General features: G+C 48.1%; 1 protein-coding gene across 1 annotated transcript in view; it reads left to right on the top strand.

Moving 5' to 3' along the window:
- The window catches only part of LOC144146580 (uncharacterized), a 119,555-nt gene that overhangs the window by 33,014 nt on the left and 67,197 nt on the right, over positions 1-19,344 (top strand). The window contains exons 4-5 of the mRNA XM_077678523.1: positions 7,532-7,782; positions 16,386-16,458. Of these exons, the coding sequence (XP_077534649.1) occupies positions 7,532-7,782; positions 16,386-16,458 (324 nt within the window). The remainder of the gene's footprint in view (positions 1-7,531; positions 7,783-16,385; positions 16,459-19,344) is intronic.

Here is a 19,344-nt window from a genome sequence, read left to right as displayed (position 1 = left end):
CTTCCGAAAGCTGCTACCCACCGAGCAGACGGACATAGAGGAGTGGAAAAACGAAATCAGGGAGAAGGAAAAGGAAGCCACCAGAACCATCGAGACAGAAGACAACGTCGGTAGAATCGACAGCCGACTGGCCCACCTCATCGAAGCCAAACAATCAATACAGGCCAGGTGGAAGACGCAGCGAACCAACAGGAAACTGCACAGGAAGGTGGCCGAACTAAACAGGGAGATAGAAGCTCACAGCAGGGTGCTGTGCACCCAACAATGGAACGAAGTGTGCAACAAGGCGGACAGCCAGATGCACTGCGGCAAGACGTGGAGCATGCTGAAAAGCCTCTTAGACGATAGCGCAACCAAATCCCACCAGCACGACAACCTGGCCCGAATCATCCACAAAGCCAGAAAAGAGCACGGAGAAGACGAGACGAAGAGGAGAATCAACAACAAGTACCTACCGACCGCACCCACCGAGGCGCACCCGGAATACCAGGGGGAACAGAACGAGTGGCTGGACCGGGACATTGAGGTGTGGGAGGTCAGGGCCACCCTACAAGATTTGAACACAAAGTCGGCGGCGGGACCCGACCGCGTCACAAATAGAGCACTCAAAAATCTAAACGAAACGGCCATCGAGAACCTCACGGCCTACTTCAACAAGTGCTGGCGCGCAGGGTCGCTGCCCCGACAATAGAAGACGGCCAAAACCATCTTAATCCCAAAGCCAGGCAAACCTCCCAGCATCGAGAACCTCAGACCAATCTCGTTGACGTCCTGCGTAGGCAAGGTGCTAGAACACGTCCTCCTGAACAGATGGCAGAGGTACCTAGAAGACGGTGGGCTCTACCCCAACACCATCATTGGGTTCAGGAATACGCTCGGCACCCAAGACGCCATGATTCAATTAAAGCACGATATTCTCGACGACACAACGGGAACGAGAGACAACAAGGCCATACTGGGCCTGGACCTCCAGAGCGCCTTCGACCAAGTGAGGCACTCCGCGATCCTGGCGCAAATGTCGAAGCTAAACATGGGCTGCAGGACGTATGCGTACATAAAAGATTTCCTGACGAACAGAACCACTGAGATCAACGCCGGTGACCTGCGGCTACCCGAGAAGCTGCTGGGCAGCGTCGGAACCCCCCAAGGCTCGGTCATCTCACCATTACTCTTCAATCTGGTAATGATCGGGGTGGCCGAGAGACTCTCGCGAGCCGCGGGGGTTCGACACACCATATACGCCGACGACGTGACGCTGTGGGTACAGGGGGAGAGTGACGGGTACATCGAGAGCATGCTGCAAGAAGCAGTCGAGGCCATTGAAGAGCAACTAGACGGGTCCGGCCTCATCTGCTCCCCACGCAAGTCCGAGCTACTGGTGATTCCACCAAAGAGGTCAACCGGAAGGACAAAGGGAGAAAAATTTGAGAGAGAGAGAGACAAGATCAGGATCAAGACGAGAAGCGGCCTCACGATCCCTGAGGTCGAGAAGATTCGGGTACTCGGCATGCTAATCGAACGGAAGTGGGTGAACGGCGAGACGGTCAACCGAGTGACGGCCAAAGTGTACGCGGCCATACGACTCATGAAGAGAGTATCAAACAAGAAAAAAGGAATGAAGGAGGAGAGCCTCATGAGACTCGTACAGTCCTTCGCAATAAGCCACGTAACGTACGTGGCAGCATTCCACAACTGGAGGCAATGCGAGCGGAACAAAATCAACATGCTGATACGCAAGGCGTACAAGGCGGCACTCGGGCTCATCGACGGCACGAGCACGGAGAAACTCCTGGCCCTCGGCGTGCACAACACGCTGGAAGAAATAGACGAGGCGCAAAGAACGGCGCAGCTCGCGCGCCTTACAGAAACAAGAACAGGAAGACAAGTACTGAGGAACCTGGGCATAAGCCTGAGGGAACAAAATAGAACAGAAGAGACAATCCCAGACGACATCATCAGAAGGCTACGAGTACACCCAATACCGAGAAACATGAATCCAGAATACAACAGGGAAAGGCGAGAGGCGAGAGCCAGGGCACTCATCGACCTCCACGCCAGGGACGAGGCAGCCGTATACGTGGACGCGGCCGAATACCCGGGAGACGAGAAAGCCTACGCAGCAGTCGTAGTCCAAACCACGACAGGGACAACTAAGGCAGCAGCAAGCGTGCGCACACGGAAGGCGCATCGGGCAGAGGAGGTGGCCATCGCCCTGGCCATCGCCGACACCGAGTGCACGACCATACTCAGTGACTCCAGAACGGCAGTACGTAACTATGCCAGGGGAAGAGTGAGCAGCGAAGCCGCGCGAATACTGAGAGCGACAAAAATCGAGAGCCGCCGCGTGGCGATGAAATGGTTCCCTGCACACATGGGCGAAGACTTATCGGAAAGAGGGTACGCAAACCACAACGAGACGGCGAACGCCGTGGCGCGAGGCCTCACTAACCGCGCTGCGGCAACTGCCGCCGTCGATCCAACGTGGTGGTGGGAGACCAAAGACAACATGACGACATACAACGAGATAACGAGGTTTTACAGACACAAGAGGAGAACGATGCCACCGCCCCACCCGGGCCTGACCAGGGAGGAAGCGGTACTATATCGGCAACTCCAGACGGGGACGCTACCCACCCCAGCCCTTATGAAGCACGTGTGCCCGGACTTTACACGAGTGACCTATGCCGCACATGCCAGAAGGAGAGAGCCACAGCGGCTCACGTCCTATGGCACTGCAGCAAAAATCCTCACAAAGCGGCAACGAGGAAGACGATCCCGCCGCTGCTAGAAGCAGCGACGAGGAGCTATGACAGGGAGACCCAGATCCAGGCCGTCCAGCAGGTCTCGGCCGCACTCGAAAGGCAGCGACCCAGCGAACCCGAGGGAAGACTGCCGCTCCAGACGAGGGGCAGGCGTGGTCGACCCGAGGAAGAAGCGGGGCCGCGGCCAAAGTAGAGGCGACACCAACCGAGACGACGTCAAGGCCGCGTCGCGGCGAAGTACCCTAACAGGACCAGGGCAACAAGCCGTCTGCAGGCACTATCAATAAAGTTGTCGTACCGTACCGTGTTACTGCTGGGAGGCTGCCGCGAGGCGCCAGCTCCCGTGAGCGCACTCCGCAAGTTTTTGGTATTTGTAACTGCGGACCCGAAAACTTATGATACGCTGAACAGCTTAGCCATCAAAACAGAAAAAATGAAGGCAGGTAATGTACATTTGGGGAAAATTGCAACGTGGTAGTAGTTTTAGTGTGGAGCTTTTTGGCGCCGTGGGCATGGGTATGGCGGCGGCAGTGGCGGCGAAAGGGGAGGCGATTTCCGCTTAATGGAGCGAGAAAACGAGCTTTGTACACTGTAGGCCCCTCAGAACGTGTCAGAAAGTCGGGATGGCTTCCCCCTAGTGGCGCGAAGACTGGGCGAACTGGGAAGCTAGCAGTCCCAACTAGCCTTTTCCTGGTTTGGTAAGTTTATGCCTGGTTATGCTCAGAGACTTGGTCATTTTTCTGCGTCGTTATGCTTTCAGATTCCGTGAAGTACAATTCTCGGTGTCACCGTTAAGCCCACAAAGGACAATGAAGGCTCGGTCATTGAATTAGGTACAGTGTACGCGAGTTCGTAAGGTCGGATCTTGGGCGACTCGCTCGCATTTCGCCGGATCACTTCGGCGATGACGCATCGCTTGCCAGCGCAGCGCTGTTCCTGATAAGAAACTTGTTCTTCCGGCGTCCGAACAATCTCCGGCATTCCCATGGCAGCAGAATGCACTACAGAGTAAAGGGTCTGAGAGATCTATCGCCACACAGGCAGTTCTGAGCTTTTACTTGCTTGTGACGCCACGGCCAAGCTCCGCCTTCACACTTGTGTTCGAGGCTCGGAGGGAGGAAAGCGGAGCGCACACATGACTCGGATTCCGTCCTAGGCGCTTGGAGTGCGAGGAGGTTTTGTGGATCGATGCTATAGAATGTTGTTGGCGAGGGTGGTACAGTGCGGCACACAGCTCAGTTCTTTGCTGTTGGTAGCGCTCCATGGCAGAACCAAAAGATCACATAGCCCCGCTGTTAAAATATGTTGGCTCACAGAGTCTGGAAGAACTCGGGGAGTTCCTGTCAGGTGCCTCAGGAAAGCTTCGCCAGCTTCCTGGTGGACTGCTGATTAGCTCGTCATCTCAATTACTCCGCACACCTGGTGGTTAGCTTAGTCTTTACCAGAGCAAGGACTGCCATGAGGAAATAAATCCGTATAACGCTGGCACAGAAGGCGCGCGGAAGTTATTTCCGACTTTTGGAGGCGTTCCTCAGCCACCTGCAACAGAGGTAAAAAACTACAGCCGGCCTCTTTGAAGCACTTGTGCGAAACCAACAGCCGCCAAATCAGAAAAAGTTGTATCGGCCAAAAAAACGACACTTGGACACGTCTCCAAGAAACGGAGAAAAATGCAGGTAAAATTTTTTTTTCAGGATGATTGCGGACACCCTAAACCAGTCACTGCGTTCTTGTGCGCTTGTCTTCCATTGTGAAATTTGTAGCTAACTATACGGCTCATTCCTTCCTATCAGAATAAACTTGTTTTCGATTTATGCCTTCCAGTTGTGGTCTCTCTACCTCACAATAAGCATAACCCTAGCATTGCACAAGGCACGCACCTATGCACACTGCGAAGAACCACCGTGAGTTCGAGTTAACTGACCACGCTCACGAAACTGAAACGCCGTCGCGCCAAATCAACACCGCCTCTGTTGGGCAGGTGGAGAAAGGGGCGACAAAGACGTTTATTTTACATTAACGTCCCGGTTACATAATTTACAGTACAAGTACGCACTTCCCTTGAGGTGAAAGATCCGATGGGGCGCCACGCGCAAGTGTGCGCATTGTCGGCGCAAAGCCAGTAGGCTCTTCGGCCAGATCAGCTCGCAGCAGCGAGGGAGACGGGACGCATTCGCTCACGGGCGCGTACCGCACGGCGTGATCGCCGAGTGGTAGGTACGGCCTTATTATATGCAAGCGTAGGGGCAACAGGAGCAGCCTTAGGCACGGGCCGCAGCCGGAAGGGCTGGTGGGCTTTCGCCGGCGCAACAGAGTTGCATCCGGCTGGTAAAGAAAACGTCAGATACGTTAGACCAACGCCTTCGGCGTCCGGGAAGCGTCTCCCCGAACGGACCTACGCGCAGGGCACGCGTTCGCGTCCCAGCGAGAGTGGGGTTCGGGAATCGTTCAAACGGACCAATAAGGTGACGTTAGCTCCGCTACCAGGGCGGAGCGCCCGCTGCGTGGCAGTGTTTTATAGCCGCAGCGGTCGCTGCAGCCTTCACCTCAGGCAGGAGTTTGAGAAGACGGCTCGGCTCTACACGGTGGAACCGAGAGGAGGCGGCATTTCGGGGATAGAGGGGAAACACGACGCGCAACGGCACAAACCCAGCGATCGCGCAATGGCTCGGGCGCTACAATGCCCACACCGTATATGAATTAGCGTTATGTAACAAAAATGATCATTTAGGGACTGATGTAAAGGGCGTATATTTGCAGGCGCTAAATATGATGCACATTCCCTTGTTCCTCGTCCGTATACTAATGCATACCTCTGCACGAAGGCTGTATGATATAGAAAAAGTAGCACGTAAGCCGATGGCGGTAGATACAACTTCTGGGTCATGCTTGAAGTCAGCTTGGCCTTTCTGCATTGCAAGACCAACAGCTTGGGTTGTAATGCGTTAGCAAAACACAAGAAATAGCAGACACGCACACAGCTATATATATATATATATATATATATATATATATATATATATATATATATATATGTATATATATATAGAGATACGGGACGAGGGACTCGGTAAAGATACATATCAATGTTGCAGTCGTCATTGCCAGTGCTATTCGGCTTTTTTCGAAATATTTAATAGGGCCGAATGACGTGTGCTTGTCACGTTTCTTTGATTCATTGATAAATAAGCGAAAATATAAGTCGAGAAAAAATCCGCCGTCCCGCTCCCGGAAAACGGCGGATTTTTTCTCGACTTATATTTTCGCTTATTTATCAATGAATCAAAGAAACGTGACAAGCACACGTCATTCGGCCCTATTAAATATTTCGAAAAAAGCCGAATAGCACTGGCAATGACGACTGCAACATATATATATATATATATATATATATACAGAAAGAAATGCGGGCAGTCTACAACGCCAAAGAAGGCATAGGGGAATGGTTGGACTATATTTTTTTACCGTTAGTGAAATTATATTTTTTTTATCTTATTAATTGAAGACAGAAAGAAAGAAAGAAAGAAAAACACGCGCCCAGAGTGGGAACCGAACCCACGCCTTTCACCCACCACCCTCAAGCGTCAGATACAGTTGTAGTAAATATAAATACCCCAGAAAGTGAAGCAGAACACAGTCGCCCAGATAGCCGAATTGGTAAGGCATTCGAGATCTAATCGAAAGGCGTGAGTTCGGTCCCCACTCTGGGCGCGTGTTTTTCTTTCTTTCTTTCTTTCTGTCTTCAATTAATAAGATAAAAAAAAAATATAATTTCACTAACGGTAAAAAAATATAGTCCAACCATTCCCCTATGCCTTCTTTGGCGTTGTAGACTGCCCGCATTTCTTTCTGTATTTCCTAACGAGCCCCTCATTTCCTAACTATATATATATATATATATATATATATATATATATATATATCTTCACATTCTTTCTGTCTTTGCAAGTTCTTTATCTGTTTCAATGACCTACCACATCCTGCCATTGGCTTTCCGAGGTTTTCTTGACTCCCAACTCTTATTTCTGTGTTATATCAACAAGCCCCTGATCTCATATTTGATTTGCTGCATGCATAGCGAGGGCCTCTGTTCCGGCAGCCCTGGTGCCATAGGGAGCTTGACAGGGTTCAACGCTGGTCGACCACTCTTTACATGTCGTAGACACTCGAGTCACGGCCCGGGAATTAAAAATAAGGTCCCCTTCACCCCGTGTAGTCCGAGTGGCGCTGGCGACCACTCTCAAGCCAGGAAACGAAAATACCTTAACATAAGTACCCCAGAAACAGGAGGGGAAAATACCCCGCTGATAGCATAGTGGTCATTGCACCATATGCGTTTTCTTAAGGTCGTATGTTCGAATAGCACCCGACGGGGATTCTTTCTGCGCTTCATTTTTGTATTTCCAAATTCTTTGTCTGTTTCGATGACACACCACATTCTCCCCTTTAATTTTTGCGGTTTTCTTGACTGCCGACCCTTAATTATGTATTTGTGTATGTATGTAGGTATGCATGTATGCATATATGTATGTATGCAAGTGGGAGGTTATTCAAGTATCAGCCAGGTGAAATGTTAGGAACATCTTTTTGTTGTATTTGGGTTAGGGAGTTTTATATTTTATTCAATTTCAGCAGTGTATCTGACGTGTACGTGGAATACCGGCCCTAAATTTGAGACCAATAATCTGGTCGGTTCCCTTAAATTAAAAGTAGCATGTTTGTTTGGCACGCAAAGATTTACTTGTAATTTTCTTACGCTGCCACTTCAGACATGCCGCAAGCCTTGGATGCCGGCGGATATCTCCAATGTCACCAAAAACAGGCCGAGTTTGGTGAGTGAATATGCCCAGAGATCTGCCTACTTTGGCATTACAGAAGACAGCAGCAGCCAAGGGCAGGTTTGCCCAACACCTGAGTGCGACTTCGTCTGGAGCAGTGAAATCTGCAGCGAAAGCCAGAAGAGTGTCACTTACCGAGGGGGACCCATCTGTTCAAAGTGCACCAATGCTGTCTGCCTCAAGTAAGAACCACTTGTACTTCTGCATTTTTCACCCGAGCAAAGTAGTGAATATAAAAATTCTCCGCCGACGAAAAAGGAAATTCAGTGACGCATCCTTAAACCGAAAAATAGTTCAGTACCACACAAGCACAGCTCTAGAACAGCGGTCGGTTAAAATAGGAGCCTTAAATCAAACGGTGTAAATGAAACAACGCCAATCAAGCCGGGAGAAGAATTGCAGTGAGGCTTCAACGTCAAGACTGTGCCCCAGCGTCGTTTTGTCACAGGTTTTTCCACCACTTGAACCCTGGCGCACGGTCGCTTTTCTTGCCGGGTATGTATGACTGTAAGAAGATAGGGCTCAGAGAAGAAGAGACGGTTTAAAGGCTAGGGGATAGAGGACAGGTGAACATTCTGAGCAGAATTGGCACTGCCCAATTATGTGGCGTCTTTTATAGGGCAATGATAGTGTGTTGTACATCTTTTCAATGGCGACCTAACTTTCTCTGGTCAGCAGGGCGCAGGCGGCCATAACTTCACATGAGTGCCAGTGAACAAGAAACCGCTTCAAATAGGCCACACTTCACACTTGAGATGCTAATAAATGTATTCTGTCTCTATTTCTTGGCAGGCTAGCACGACCGCTCCTGGTGTTGAGGTTTCCCCATGTGCATAGGTGTCATCTACAAGACCTTCTGTATCATTCATCATCACCATCATAAGCCTGGTTGTGCCCCTTGGTTGTGTTGTCTTTCACACGCATTACGTGACTTGCCCGTGCAAATTTCTGTTCGTCAATTTGAAGTAGAATATCCTCCACTTTAGACTGTTCCCAAATCCATGTGGCTGTTTTCCGATCCCTCACCGTGGCCCGTGCTATTCACCGTTCCTTGGTCCGTTGGGCCGATCTGTTTCCTTTCAAGCTGTTTGGTCAGACCCGAAGTTTCTGCCCCTTACGTCATCACTTGGGTGTAGGGTTTTTGGTTTATATGGCTGTAGCAGGGAATGCGGTAGAGTTTTAAACTATAAATTAGCGTGTACTATCTCCCGTTATTAGGCCCATAAACAAGCACAAGTTAGAAGTGGTGCAAGTCTATGCGCTTGCATGGGTGTACGAGGATGCAGCTGTGGATGCATTTCACACAGACATGTAACTGGAAATGAGAAAAGTAAAAACTCCGTAAACTGTCATTAAGGGCGAATTGAATGCAAAAATAGGGTCGCAACAGAATGACAACTTGCGGTAGGGTAATCTGGCCTAGCTTCTGAAAACAGCCGCGGCAAAATGCTGGTTGCCTTTTTCGAGCGGAATCGTCTTCAAATTATAAATACCTTCTTCCAAAAGAGAAATGCCTGGATATGGACTTAGAAATGCCCGAATGATGAAACTAAAATTTCAAGGCAATTTCCGCTAACCTAAAACCTGGGCAATGGCGATGCATAGAGTTTATGAGTGTATTCTTGGCGCCTTGGCGTTTTTGCCAGCGCAGATGAAACTGTGGGGGCCGGGAGAGGGCAGGGGGAAGGGGGGGGGGGGCAGAGGTGTACAGCTTTGCTGCAGAAGTCTCTTGCTTTTTAAACACGAAGCTCTCTAGCGCGAGACGTAAACGAGTGTCCCGGGGTTTTTACTACGCGTTAGGAAGCCCTCTAACGGGAAGCGCAAAGGAGTGTCCCGGTGTTCTTGTTTAGTACACGTTACATTGTAGCGCTAGTCGTCAACGATTATGCCGGTGTTTTAGTACCACGACTACACGAGACGACGACTAGACCGCCGACAGAAAACAGCAAACGCCCGTGCCCCGAAGGGGCTTTGACCATAAAACGCACTTGACTTCATTTTACCTGGCCTTCTACGCAAGATACACGATGTGCAGGTGCTCCAAAAATAATACGGAGCCCGGTAGCGGTGGCCGGAGCGGGCAAAACTTTATGCCAGCGCGATCTATGCGTAAATGCGCCGCAGATAGCGAGAGTGTGTGGGCACATCTGGCTGGCCCCTCTTGATGTTATGACGCTCGCCTTATCGCCTGCTTATAGCCGCGCTGCTGCCACCCCTGCTCGCCAGGGGCGCTTTCGGAGCTTCATGAAGGCCTGTTTACGCAGAGCCAGCGAAGGAAGCGTCGTCTTCAGTGGGGTCCGCTTTGTGCTTCGTCATTAATGCCAGCGATTTCGCTAAGGGTGCCTGCCGTTCTTCGCGATCCGCTTGATTTTGAATCATGTGGCTAGAATAATGCTTGGCTAAAGCTAACGCATAACAATTAAAACAAGTTATCAGGGAATTGTCAGAAGTCGTAGCCTCCTGGACTTAAAAAGGGAGAGAATAAGCATACTACAACGGGAGACGCCTAACCTACCCTCTGTGGGACGGAAAATGGAAGAGTTCAGATTGTTTTTTGAAAACAAATTCTCAGTATTGTGTAATGAACGCTTTGTTCTAGACCCTCTCAAATATCATTTCTATCATGCAGTCATTCAAGCAGATCAAGCTATAGGAGATCAACAGCCGGAATTCGAACATCAGTTATTGCCGAAAACTCAGGGCCTCATTGCCAAGCGTAGGATTATGGTACTCCGCAGGGGGCGGGACCAAATAGGAATGGCAGAGCTGTCCACGCTGATCAACAAAAGCATGACTGCCGACATCCGTGAATTTATTGTTGCAACAGTTCAGGCAACATTTAACCAAGGGGGAAGTTTTAAAGTGACCAGCAGAAAACTAAATATTTGCAAAAAGAAAATGCATGAAATCCGGGATGCCAGTGGGAAGATTACAAACAACGTGTTTGATGTGCTTAAAATAACAGAGAAACTCCACACAAAATTTCTATCTTCTACCTCTGCCTCAGACGCAATTTTTTCGTACCAAGTACGTGTCAGGCTTCAGCGGTTATGACAGATTTATTCATTTATTCATTTTTAAAATATACCTACATGACCCCAGGGGCATTAATAAAGGGAGTGGTACGTTGCAGTATTATGCAGACAAAAATAACTAAAGTAAGGAAACACAGCAAAGTCTTTACGAATCAAAATAGAAAGAATACAAGATACATTACAGATTTCAGCATGTTCATGCGCGTACCGAAACACAAACACTAAAAAAGTACAATACGACAATTCATGTGGGGATGCTACAGCGAAAAGATGGTCCATGAAGAAGATGAATTGCTAGAGTGACGTGTGCATAGCCTGATTGACCAGTACTCAGAAAGAACAACAATGATTTTTAGAGCTTGTGAAATAGACTTAAGATTTCTCAAACGTCATTTAAATTCATCAAAATCTTTTATACATGCCAGTGATTCTGGTAGCTGGTCCTACTGTGGTGCTGTGCTGGGAGTATTTGAATTGGAAAATGCAGTACTGCGATAACGCGGAAGGCCAGCGTTCGTGCGGGATCAGTGCATCGTGAAATGTAAGTTGGAGGACCTAAAAATGTATTTTGAGGTCTGCGTTAAAGTAAAGGCGAAGAGGGGCTACCTTTTCGAGTAAATATAAATGTGGTAGTGATAATGCATTTTTTATGATGGTGGCACTAGGCAGGCTGTTATAATGACCAGAAATAAAATGAAACTGCACGGGTTTGCACCGCTCAGAATTCTTCAGTGAGTAATGTAGTGTGTGTCCCAAATAGGTGCGCCATGCTGAATTCTCTACCTTACGGGGGAAGTGTAAAGAAGGAGCTTCACGGAAGATGTTGCCCTTTTAAAATTTCCTTGAACATAATACAACACTCGGTTAGCATTTGATATAATGTATGTTACAAGTTCGTTCTAGGTAAGCTTAATTGAATACGGCAAGGTATTTGTAAGACGGACCTACCCATAGCCTCCTATTTTTAATAATCTAAATGGCTGCAACCAAACGCAGATCCACGTGAAGAGTACATAACTTTGCTTTTAGTCGTGTTAAGACCCTTTTTCTATTGAGAGCACCAGTCCAAAATCAGGTTGCAATTGCAGTGTCGTTGGCAGTATTCATCATTCTTCGACGAATGTGTCGCCCACTCGGAAACTCCATGGTGTCATGTAGTTGCGCTGTTGACAGGCTCAGGGAGTGGAAACCGCACCCTCTACCACAACGACGTTATACGCAACTGAGAGCTCTTTGTTGTCAGTTCACATAAGCAATCTGTTTACAAATATTTACAGCTGAATGCGAACAGTGCGCAGCCAAGCAATCCAATGAAGCTCGTGATAGTCTGTCTCTAGGCTTATGAACTGCCAATTTTGAATCTGGTTTTCGAAGTTTTGAAGGCCCCTGACTGTTTCTTGAGACAACCTATTTGTAGACGGACTATATGCAAGAGCGCTGTCAAGAAAACTACTTTGCACCATTCATGACTTTTTCACCAGCCGGTTCATGCAAGCTGGGTTGGGGAGTGCGCTAATCAAACAAAGAAGTGTCTCAAGGCGTGCAACCAGGTCAATGTTTTGTCTCTTGTTATTTGTAATGCGGACATGGCAGGCCTATCTCAAGTATTAAAAGATCGACAACCAGCTCACGTATCTGTGTATTCGGATGATGTCTGAAGGAGGATATCCCAATACATACATAAGAGACTGGCAGTGATGGCTCAACGGGGTGTTCACACCTTGAAAGATTATCTGGCCTCATTTAGTCTGTGCCCTCAACCGACAAGTGCTGTTTTGTCCTGTTCCTTGGTAACCGGCCGTGGTCCACCCGTCTCAATTTAACACTGAGAAGCCTGTCTATCCGTCAAGACACATAGGTGCGCTTCCTTCGGGTCACCTTGGATAGTGAACTGTTCGGTGACGGACAGTGGCTACGACTATTTCGCCTTTGAATCCCCTTGCGAACATTTTGTGGAGAAATGCAGAAGCTAATTGGGGAAATCACCCGGAGTCCTTACTTCAATTAGGCTGCGCACAGCCCTTGTAGTAAGCCGTATTTTTTAACAGCGGCTCCTCATTTTTTCTTTAGAATCCCAGAATAAGCGCCTCAAAAGATTGCTCAGGAAAGGGCGGAGGACATCAATAGGAGTTGCTCAGGGAGCGCTAAACGAGGTCATTCAGGACAGCCACTCTGCTTCTTGGCGTCGCGGACGCTACTCATGAGGATAATGCGTCTGGAGAAAGTCAATGCTGGAAGTGCAATAATGGCGCGGCTTCGCGCAAGGTCGGCGTCTCAAGTGCACAGAGCTCTTCACATTGTCAGAGTGCTGTTCCATCAGTGGCCAGGGAAACCTGAGCCCTCAATGCCACAATGGTCCTTCGAGAGCTACCGCTGTATGTAAAAGATTCCTCTTATGACTTCCAAAATGAAAGCTGCCATAGAAGCAACCATAGCTTTAGTTCTTGGACGCCTGGAGAACACTTACCCGTAGCACCTTAATGTTTTTACGGATTCCTTCATTAAGCAGCACAGAGGGGACCGTTCAGCAGCGTATGTCATTCCAAATGCCCATGTTTTCTCCGCTTCATCACTGGATCTTGTAGTGTCCTCCACCTAAACCAAATGTGCTGCCATCTGGGCTGCTTTACAAACGTAAACGTACTCGTACAAGCCGCAGGTAGTGGTAATTAGGGGAGGTTGAAATCCAGCACTGCAACTTTTGAAGCTAGTGATCCCCAATAACTGGTCTGGCAGAGTTCCTTACGGCTTGTGCAAGAGCTCCGCTTTAAGAGTTTCTATGTGTGGTTTCAATGGATTCCTTCCTGTTTTCGCGTCTATGGTAATGAGGCCTCTGGTCAGGTAGTACATAATACGAAGTCATTTTCACCGCCTGTTTCCTCCGAACGTTTTCGGCGATCACTGGAACGACTTCAGGCGGGCAGTATTTGACCGTTTAGCGTCCTTTAGAGCTCCCTTTTACCAGCTTGTGTCCAAATGGGTCTTACAAGATCTGAGGTACCTTTCTCTGCCACATCCGAACAGGCTAATCGGAGACCGCATCATAGCTTTACAACGTGCGCCCTGCGCGATAACCACTGTGATAGTCATGTACAGTGCTAGGGAATGAGTACCACTACGTAATGTGCTGCCAAGAGCAGGCTATAGGAAGAACGGCAATGCTAACAACGATGCGAAATTTCAGAGCCCCACACACCCCTCTGGACCACATCGTCTTCCCAGATGGACACTGGATGCTGCGCAGGAGGTGTCGCGCCTTCTTAACATCAACTAATTGTATAAAAGAACCTTTCGTCACGTCTAAAATTATCAAGGGAAAGGCACTTATATTTCAGCCACTTTTAATGTTCCCCTCCTGTTTTAAGGCCAGGAAGTGACGGGTAAACAATTTTTGCAAGTTCTACGAATTTATGTTGCTGCAGTTGCATGCACGAAATAAAATGTCTTTGCACTTAATTTTATGTCGTTTAGATCTGTACTGTAGAATCGGCGTATAAATACGTTTTTCTAATTTTTCTACCTAAACTTACGTACTCGTTAAAATGTGCGGCGCGTCAACATCGCGCAGGCATGGTAGTCTAACTTATCGGGACACAAAGTAACAAATTGAATACATATCGCCAATCTAAATGCGGAAGCTAGGGAGTTAGTGTTACCGTCAACGATGACGACTGTGTTGTCGCGCACAGGACTGTGCACAGCACTGTGGTTACACCTGTAAGTGACGACTGCTTAAAAGTGGTTTTCAACTTGTAGCGGATACGCCGCGCACAAAGCGCCAGAAGAAACTACGGCGACCTACCGTCTAGTCAGGGCGGTATGCGGGGTGCATTTCAAGTTGTATCTAAAACATGTAATCCCCCAGTAATTTATTTTAGATCTTGAGGTTTCTCATATGCTTGTACTCTTCCTCTGGGTGACACGGCTAGCCAGCAGTGGCAACACGATGAAACTTCTGCTGTCTTTGTCAGGCGACGTCGGCTCATGACTATAGCTATGGCTAAAGGTATGGGTCACCAGCCTGTGACAAGCGAGGAAGGGAAACATGTATACGTTGGTTATAGCCTTTGATCTGTCGTCTAGTTGTATTTCTACTGCCTTCATTGGACACAGAAAAAAGGAACCTCCTTATACAAAGGACCTAGTTCTATATCTTTTTTGCGGTCTTCAGTGGACTGGACTTATTGGTCAAGGATATCTCGGTGGACTTAGTTCTCATTTTACAGAGAGGATTTTTTACAGAGAGGAGAGTTCTCATGTTACAGAGAGAATTCTCTTAGCTGCTTGACAGCCTGAGCTCGCCGTATATCACCGAGTGGACGGGTGGAGAAATGAAAATGTGGACTGCAGTGCCAGTACGAATAAACAATATGTGGGTACAAATAAGCGCAAGGTCGGCAGGGTTGATGGGCTCTGGTGCTTGATGATGATCATTGGTGTTAATGGTGCAAGGCCAACGAGGGCAAAGAGTTACAGAGAAGAAGTTGGGTTTTTGTGCTTGTGGTAAATATTGTGATAGAAGGGGGTGATTATATTTCCGCCTGCGTAAGGGGCACGGAGCCTCTCGGTGATACTAAGACAGGGGGTTGTGTGGATTGCGCGTGAAAGGCGGTAAGCGTAGTAGTGAGCACGACAGGAACATGGCGTTGAGTGTGAACCACCGCTGAGTGGTACAGGTTGGGCCGGCACACAGGCAGACCCGGAAAATATACTCGGTTATCCTGTTTCTCCGAGGCGGCTGCCGCTTTAGGCACGGTAGGGAATCTACATTAAGGTGAACATCAGAGCACGATTAGAATTCAGGATAGATGGAGTGCAGTTGATGTGTCAGGGCGAACTTTTGGAGGACTCTTTGGCATTTGGTATAAATGCACACCTACTCGGCAGGGCTAGAGTGCCCACCTTTGAAGCAATGAAAATACTTCATTTGCAGCATTTTTTTTTCGGACGACAACAAAATTACTATTGCCGTTTAACCACGTCTTAATGAAACTCATGATCACGGTCGACAAGAACCACCAAAGCAATATGGCTTCCATCCAGAGTAATCGGTTTCCCTAGAACGCCCTCCTTTATACCATTTTATGCAGCACTCCGAAACCAAAGGAACAACCAAGCAACGCGATTGTCGCACTCAACCTTCCTATGTTCCAACTCACGGTTTTTAAAGCCGTGTAGAAAAGGGAGCCGTGGAGTCGGTGATGCTTTGCTCTCCTACATTTATTCAGGTGCGTAAGGCCCGGCCCGAACTTAGAGAGCGGCGATGGCATACGACCACCTCTGGAGCGCAGTCGTGTTCAATCCTCTAGCGTGGCGCGTGGCTGCTGACGCTGGCAAGGCACCGCTGACGGTGATGGTGAAAGGAGGCGGATGATGATGATAGTGGCGCTAAATTCAGGTGGTCTTGCCGCCACTACAGAAGCGTCTGCGTCTCTCACAAAGTCAGAGATTTCCGGCGCTGGGCCAAAGGGAACACCTTTGAATACAAGAAACACCGACGGCATTCGCCTTGGGAGGAGTGTGTTCGGCGGGGCAGGCAAAACGCACAAGTTGATTTTAGATGATCGTTTTAGATTGTTTCAGATGACATCTGCAACAAGGTAACCTGATATATGAGGAATTTACAATGGTTTTTTTTTAAGGCCCGATTGAATATCTCTACAACTCTGATTTAATCACAGCAATGATTTCTTATTTTATGGGGACATATTGTCACCATTATAAACTATGCCTCTGCCCCCTTCACACAGGTGTCGCTCCTTGTTCCATTACGGAATGTCCTGTGCCGCCTTCATGGCATCGCTGCCGTCACAAGGTGCTACGGTAGGTATCTCCGACAAACGTATTGTCCATTCAAACTGTCACGGCAATCGAGTTTAACTTTTACTTAAAACATTGTTTGAGTAGTAGGATGCTGCCGAATATTCCACGTAGGGACACGTTACTAAGCACAAAAGTAGGTGTACATTTTGTATTTTGGAATTTTGCTACATAGCACATTCCGATGACAGAACGAGATCCTAGCCACTGCAAAAAAAAACTTGTGGTAATGGATATGTCAGTAAAATATGCTGTTGGGTAAGTTCGCGCATATCGCTTCAAGGGCTGACCTTTCCGACGGGGGTTTTCTTTGCTACACGAGCCAAAATGTGGTAATGACAGGTGCCATGGTGAAAGAAAGGACACCGAGCTCGCTTTTTATACTGTCTGAATACTACTGTCTCTTATATGGGAAGCTTGGTAAGACTGAGACCACGTGCCTGCCAGAGTACATATGGGGAATTTAATGCCACATACTAATCTTGACCACATCCTAACTATTCTTTATGTTCGGGAAATGTTGTTTAGGAAAACAAAAACGTCTGGTAACGGCTTTGCCATTTTCGCTTGCATTGGGAGGGGCGTTGTCTCATTTGGTCAAAGCTAGGGATGCTGACACTGACCCACTATCACTCGCGCTCAAAAAGGGTAATGTGGCAGTGTAAAACACCCCACCTCGCCTTCAGAGCCCGCAGACAAATTTTGGCGGCAACGAACAATGCCGCAAGCGACCGTTCTGCAGGTGCTTTACGTCCTCGGATTTCGAGAGATCCCAGGCTGCTTTGAGCGTAGACATAGCTATTCCTTCGACAGCCTTCGGCCACAACAACAACATTGAAGCTGTGGTGCGAAAAACGCCACCCTGTCCTTTGCACCGCATTCAGGCAAGATTGTAGGATGAACACTAGGTAGGATATTGTCGTATGACTGAAGCAACCGTGCCTCACTCCAGGTAGCTAGCAGAAAATGACCAATTAGTTGATTCTTTAGACTATTTAGATGTGGGTACAATAGGCCACAATAAGCGCGCACAAAACACATTTGCCCAACCTGATAAGAAATGTATGATGGAGGTGAAAGCTTTTAAAAATGAGTTAAGTATAGCACTTTCCGCGATCAGTGGGAGCTCCAGGTGGCCAGCTCACAGAGCGAGAAACTGGAACGCCCCAAATCTCGCGCACGGGCTCCTGCACTGGCTCGAGGCTTTCTGGGCTCAGTAATCCAAACACTTTTATGCTGAGTAAACGTCTTCAAATTTTGTGCTCTACAATAAACAGATTTACCTGGTGCAGTGACAAAATAGCACACGACAGAAGATCATGCAACAGAACTACACGCGACCAGGCATAGCGATAATACATCCCAGCGACAAGAGAGCAAGGAGTAAAAGCTGCGGCGGTGTAATAGTAGACAGCAAATATATTTGCGCACCACTTAAAAACTACCGCTTATGTAGGATTTAGCTGCAGCATTCTGTGTAATGCGCTCTCGATTTGTGTATTGTGCGCCGAGGAATTCCAACGAACGTAAAAAAATTGGCTGTCTCCTCCGCTTCATTAAATGTTTTCCCTTGCATCGTGGAGGCAAATTATCCTGCAATGTCGGCCTCGAAAAATGCGACTTTGTAGCTGACTTATATTTTGACTCAAAACTATCAATGTGTGTTTACAAATGCGGTATTTTGTACGCTGCAATTTGGACTGACATTGTGACCTGCATGTCATCAACTTGCTTCGTGCATTGCTGGAGTGTATAATGCATTAAGAAAATATATTTTCCTAGGAGTGGCATTGAAGCTAACAAGAGACTACGAATGAGACAACTATGAAACAGCTTCCATTGCAGATAAAATGAATAAAACAAAAATAAATCCAAAGAAGTAAGGTTACTAAAACAGGATGATATCCTGTGTCTCCTACTTCACAGCCTTCACAAACCCTACATTTCTTGTAGTTTAATTTCACTGCTTAGAAATGGTCTGGGAAGCACGACTCACTTGTGTATGGAGTACCCGAGGAAATGAACATCCTCAAAGCCTCGACCGAACTTTTATTCAGCAGACATTTAAAAACGTACTGCACATTAAAGGGGTTGTGCCACCGAATTTTACGTCTGTAGAAGTCAGCTGTAGGCTTTCTCTCTGTGGAAGTACCCTCAACACGAAGTGTTGGGTACAGCAAGCGCCTAATATATATTTTAATTCGCTTCTCAAAAGTATCTAAAAGCTCTTCTGGAAATAGGGACCCATTGCTAGCGCCACTAACTATGACGTCAGTGAATTGCAAGCATAACAAAGTTTGTGACGTCATACCGCGTTAGTGACTCGAGCGACGTCAACGTGAACTCCAGTTACCACAGTTTGTTTGGTCGCTTGGTCGAATCAGACACACTAGGCCGACACGACAGCGACGCCGACGAGTCCCCAAACCATCGCCACTATTCCGTGCCATCGGCCAGCTGGCGAATTGCCAGACCGCCTTGTCACACTACGCCGACCGCGACACACACACGTCGGACGATGGAAAGTCGCCTTAGTGTGACTCGCCGACCGAAGACGCCAACAAAACCGGTCGCCTGACTGGTCGCCAGATGCGTCGTCGGGAATCGACCGAGAAGCGAAAACTTCGCCCCAACAACATTCGTGCCGCTATAAATGCGGCTCTATTTTGTTAGTTTCTGGAGTGTAATAAACTCAGTTAGGTCCATGAAGCCCATACAATTCAACACTAGCGCAAATGCGATCCGTACTTTGGCGTTCGACGCTTCGGCCGTGCTCTTCAGCGACGCCGCTATACCCCGGAGCTGGAAACTGCATATGCGTGTGCGATCGGCTGACCTGTAGATCATATAAGTTGAGTTTCGTGCAGAAGAAGAGTTACGTAGGGTAAT

This window comes from Haemaphysalis longicornis, unplaced genomic scaffold (assembly GCF_048455015.1).
Source record: "Haemaphysalis longicornis isolate Haplotype H1 unplaced genomic scaffold, Haemaphysalis longicornis Haplotype H1 scaffold_7, whole genome shotgun sequence".
NCBI classification, from domain to species: Eukaryota; Metazoa; Arthropoda; class Arachnida; order Ixodida; family Ixodidae; genus Haemaphysalis; species Haemaphysalis longicornis.
The sequence above is the reverse complement of the archived record's forward strand: the minus strand, read 5'-3'. Positions and strand labels throughout refer to the sequence as shown.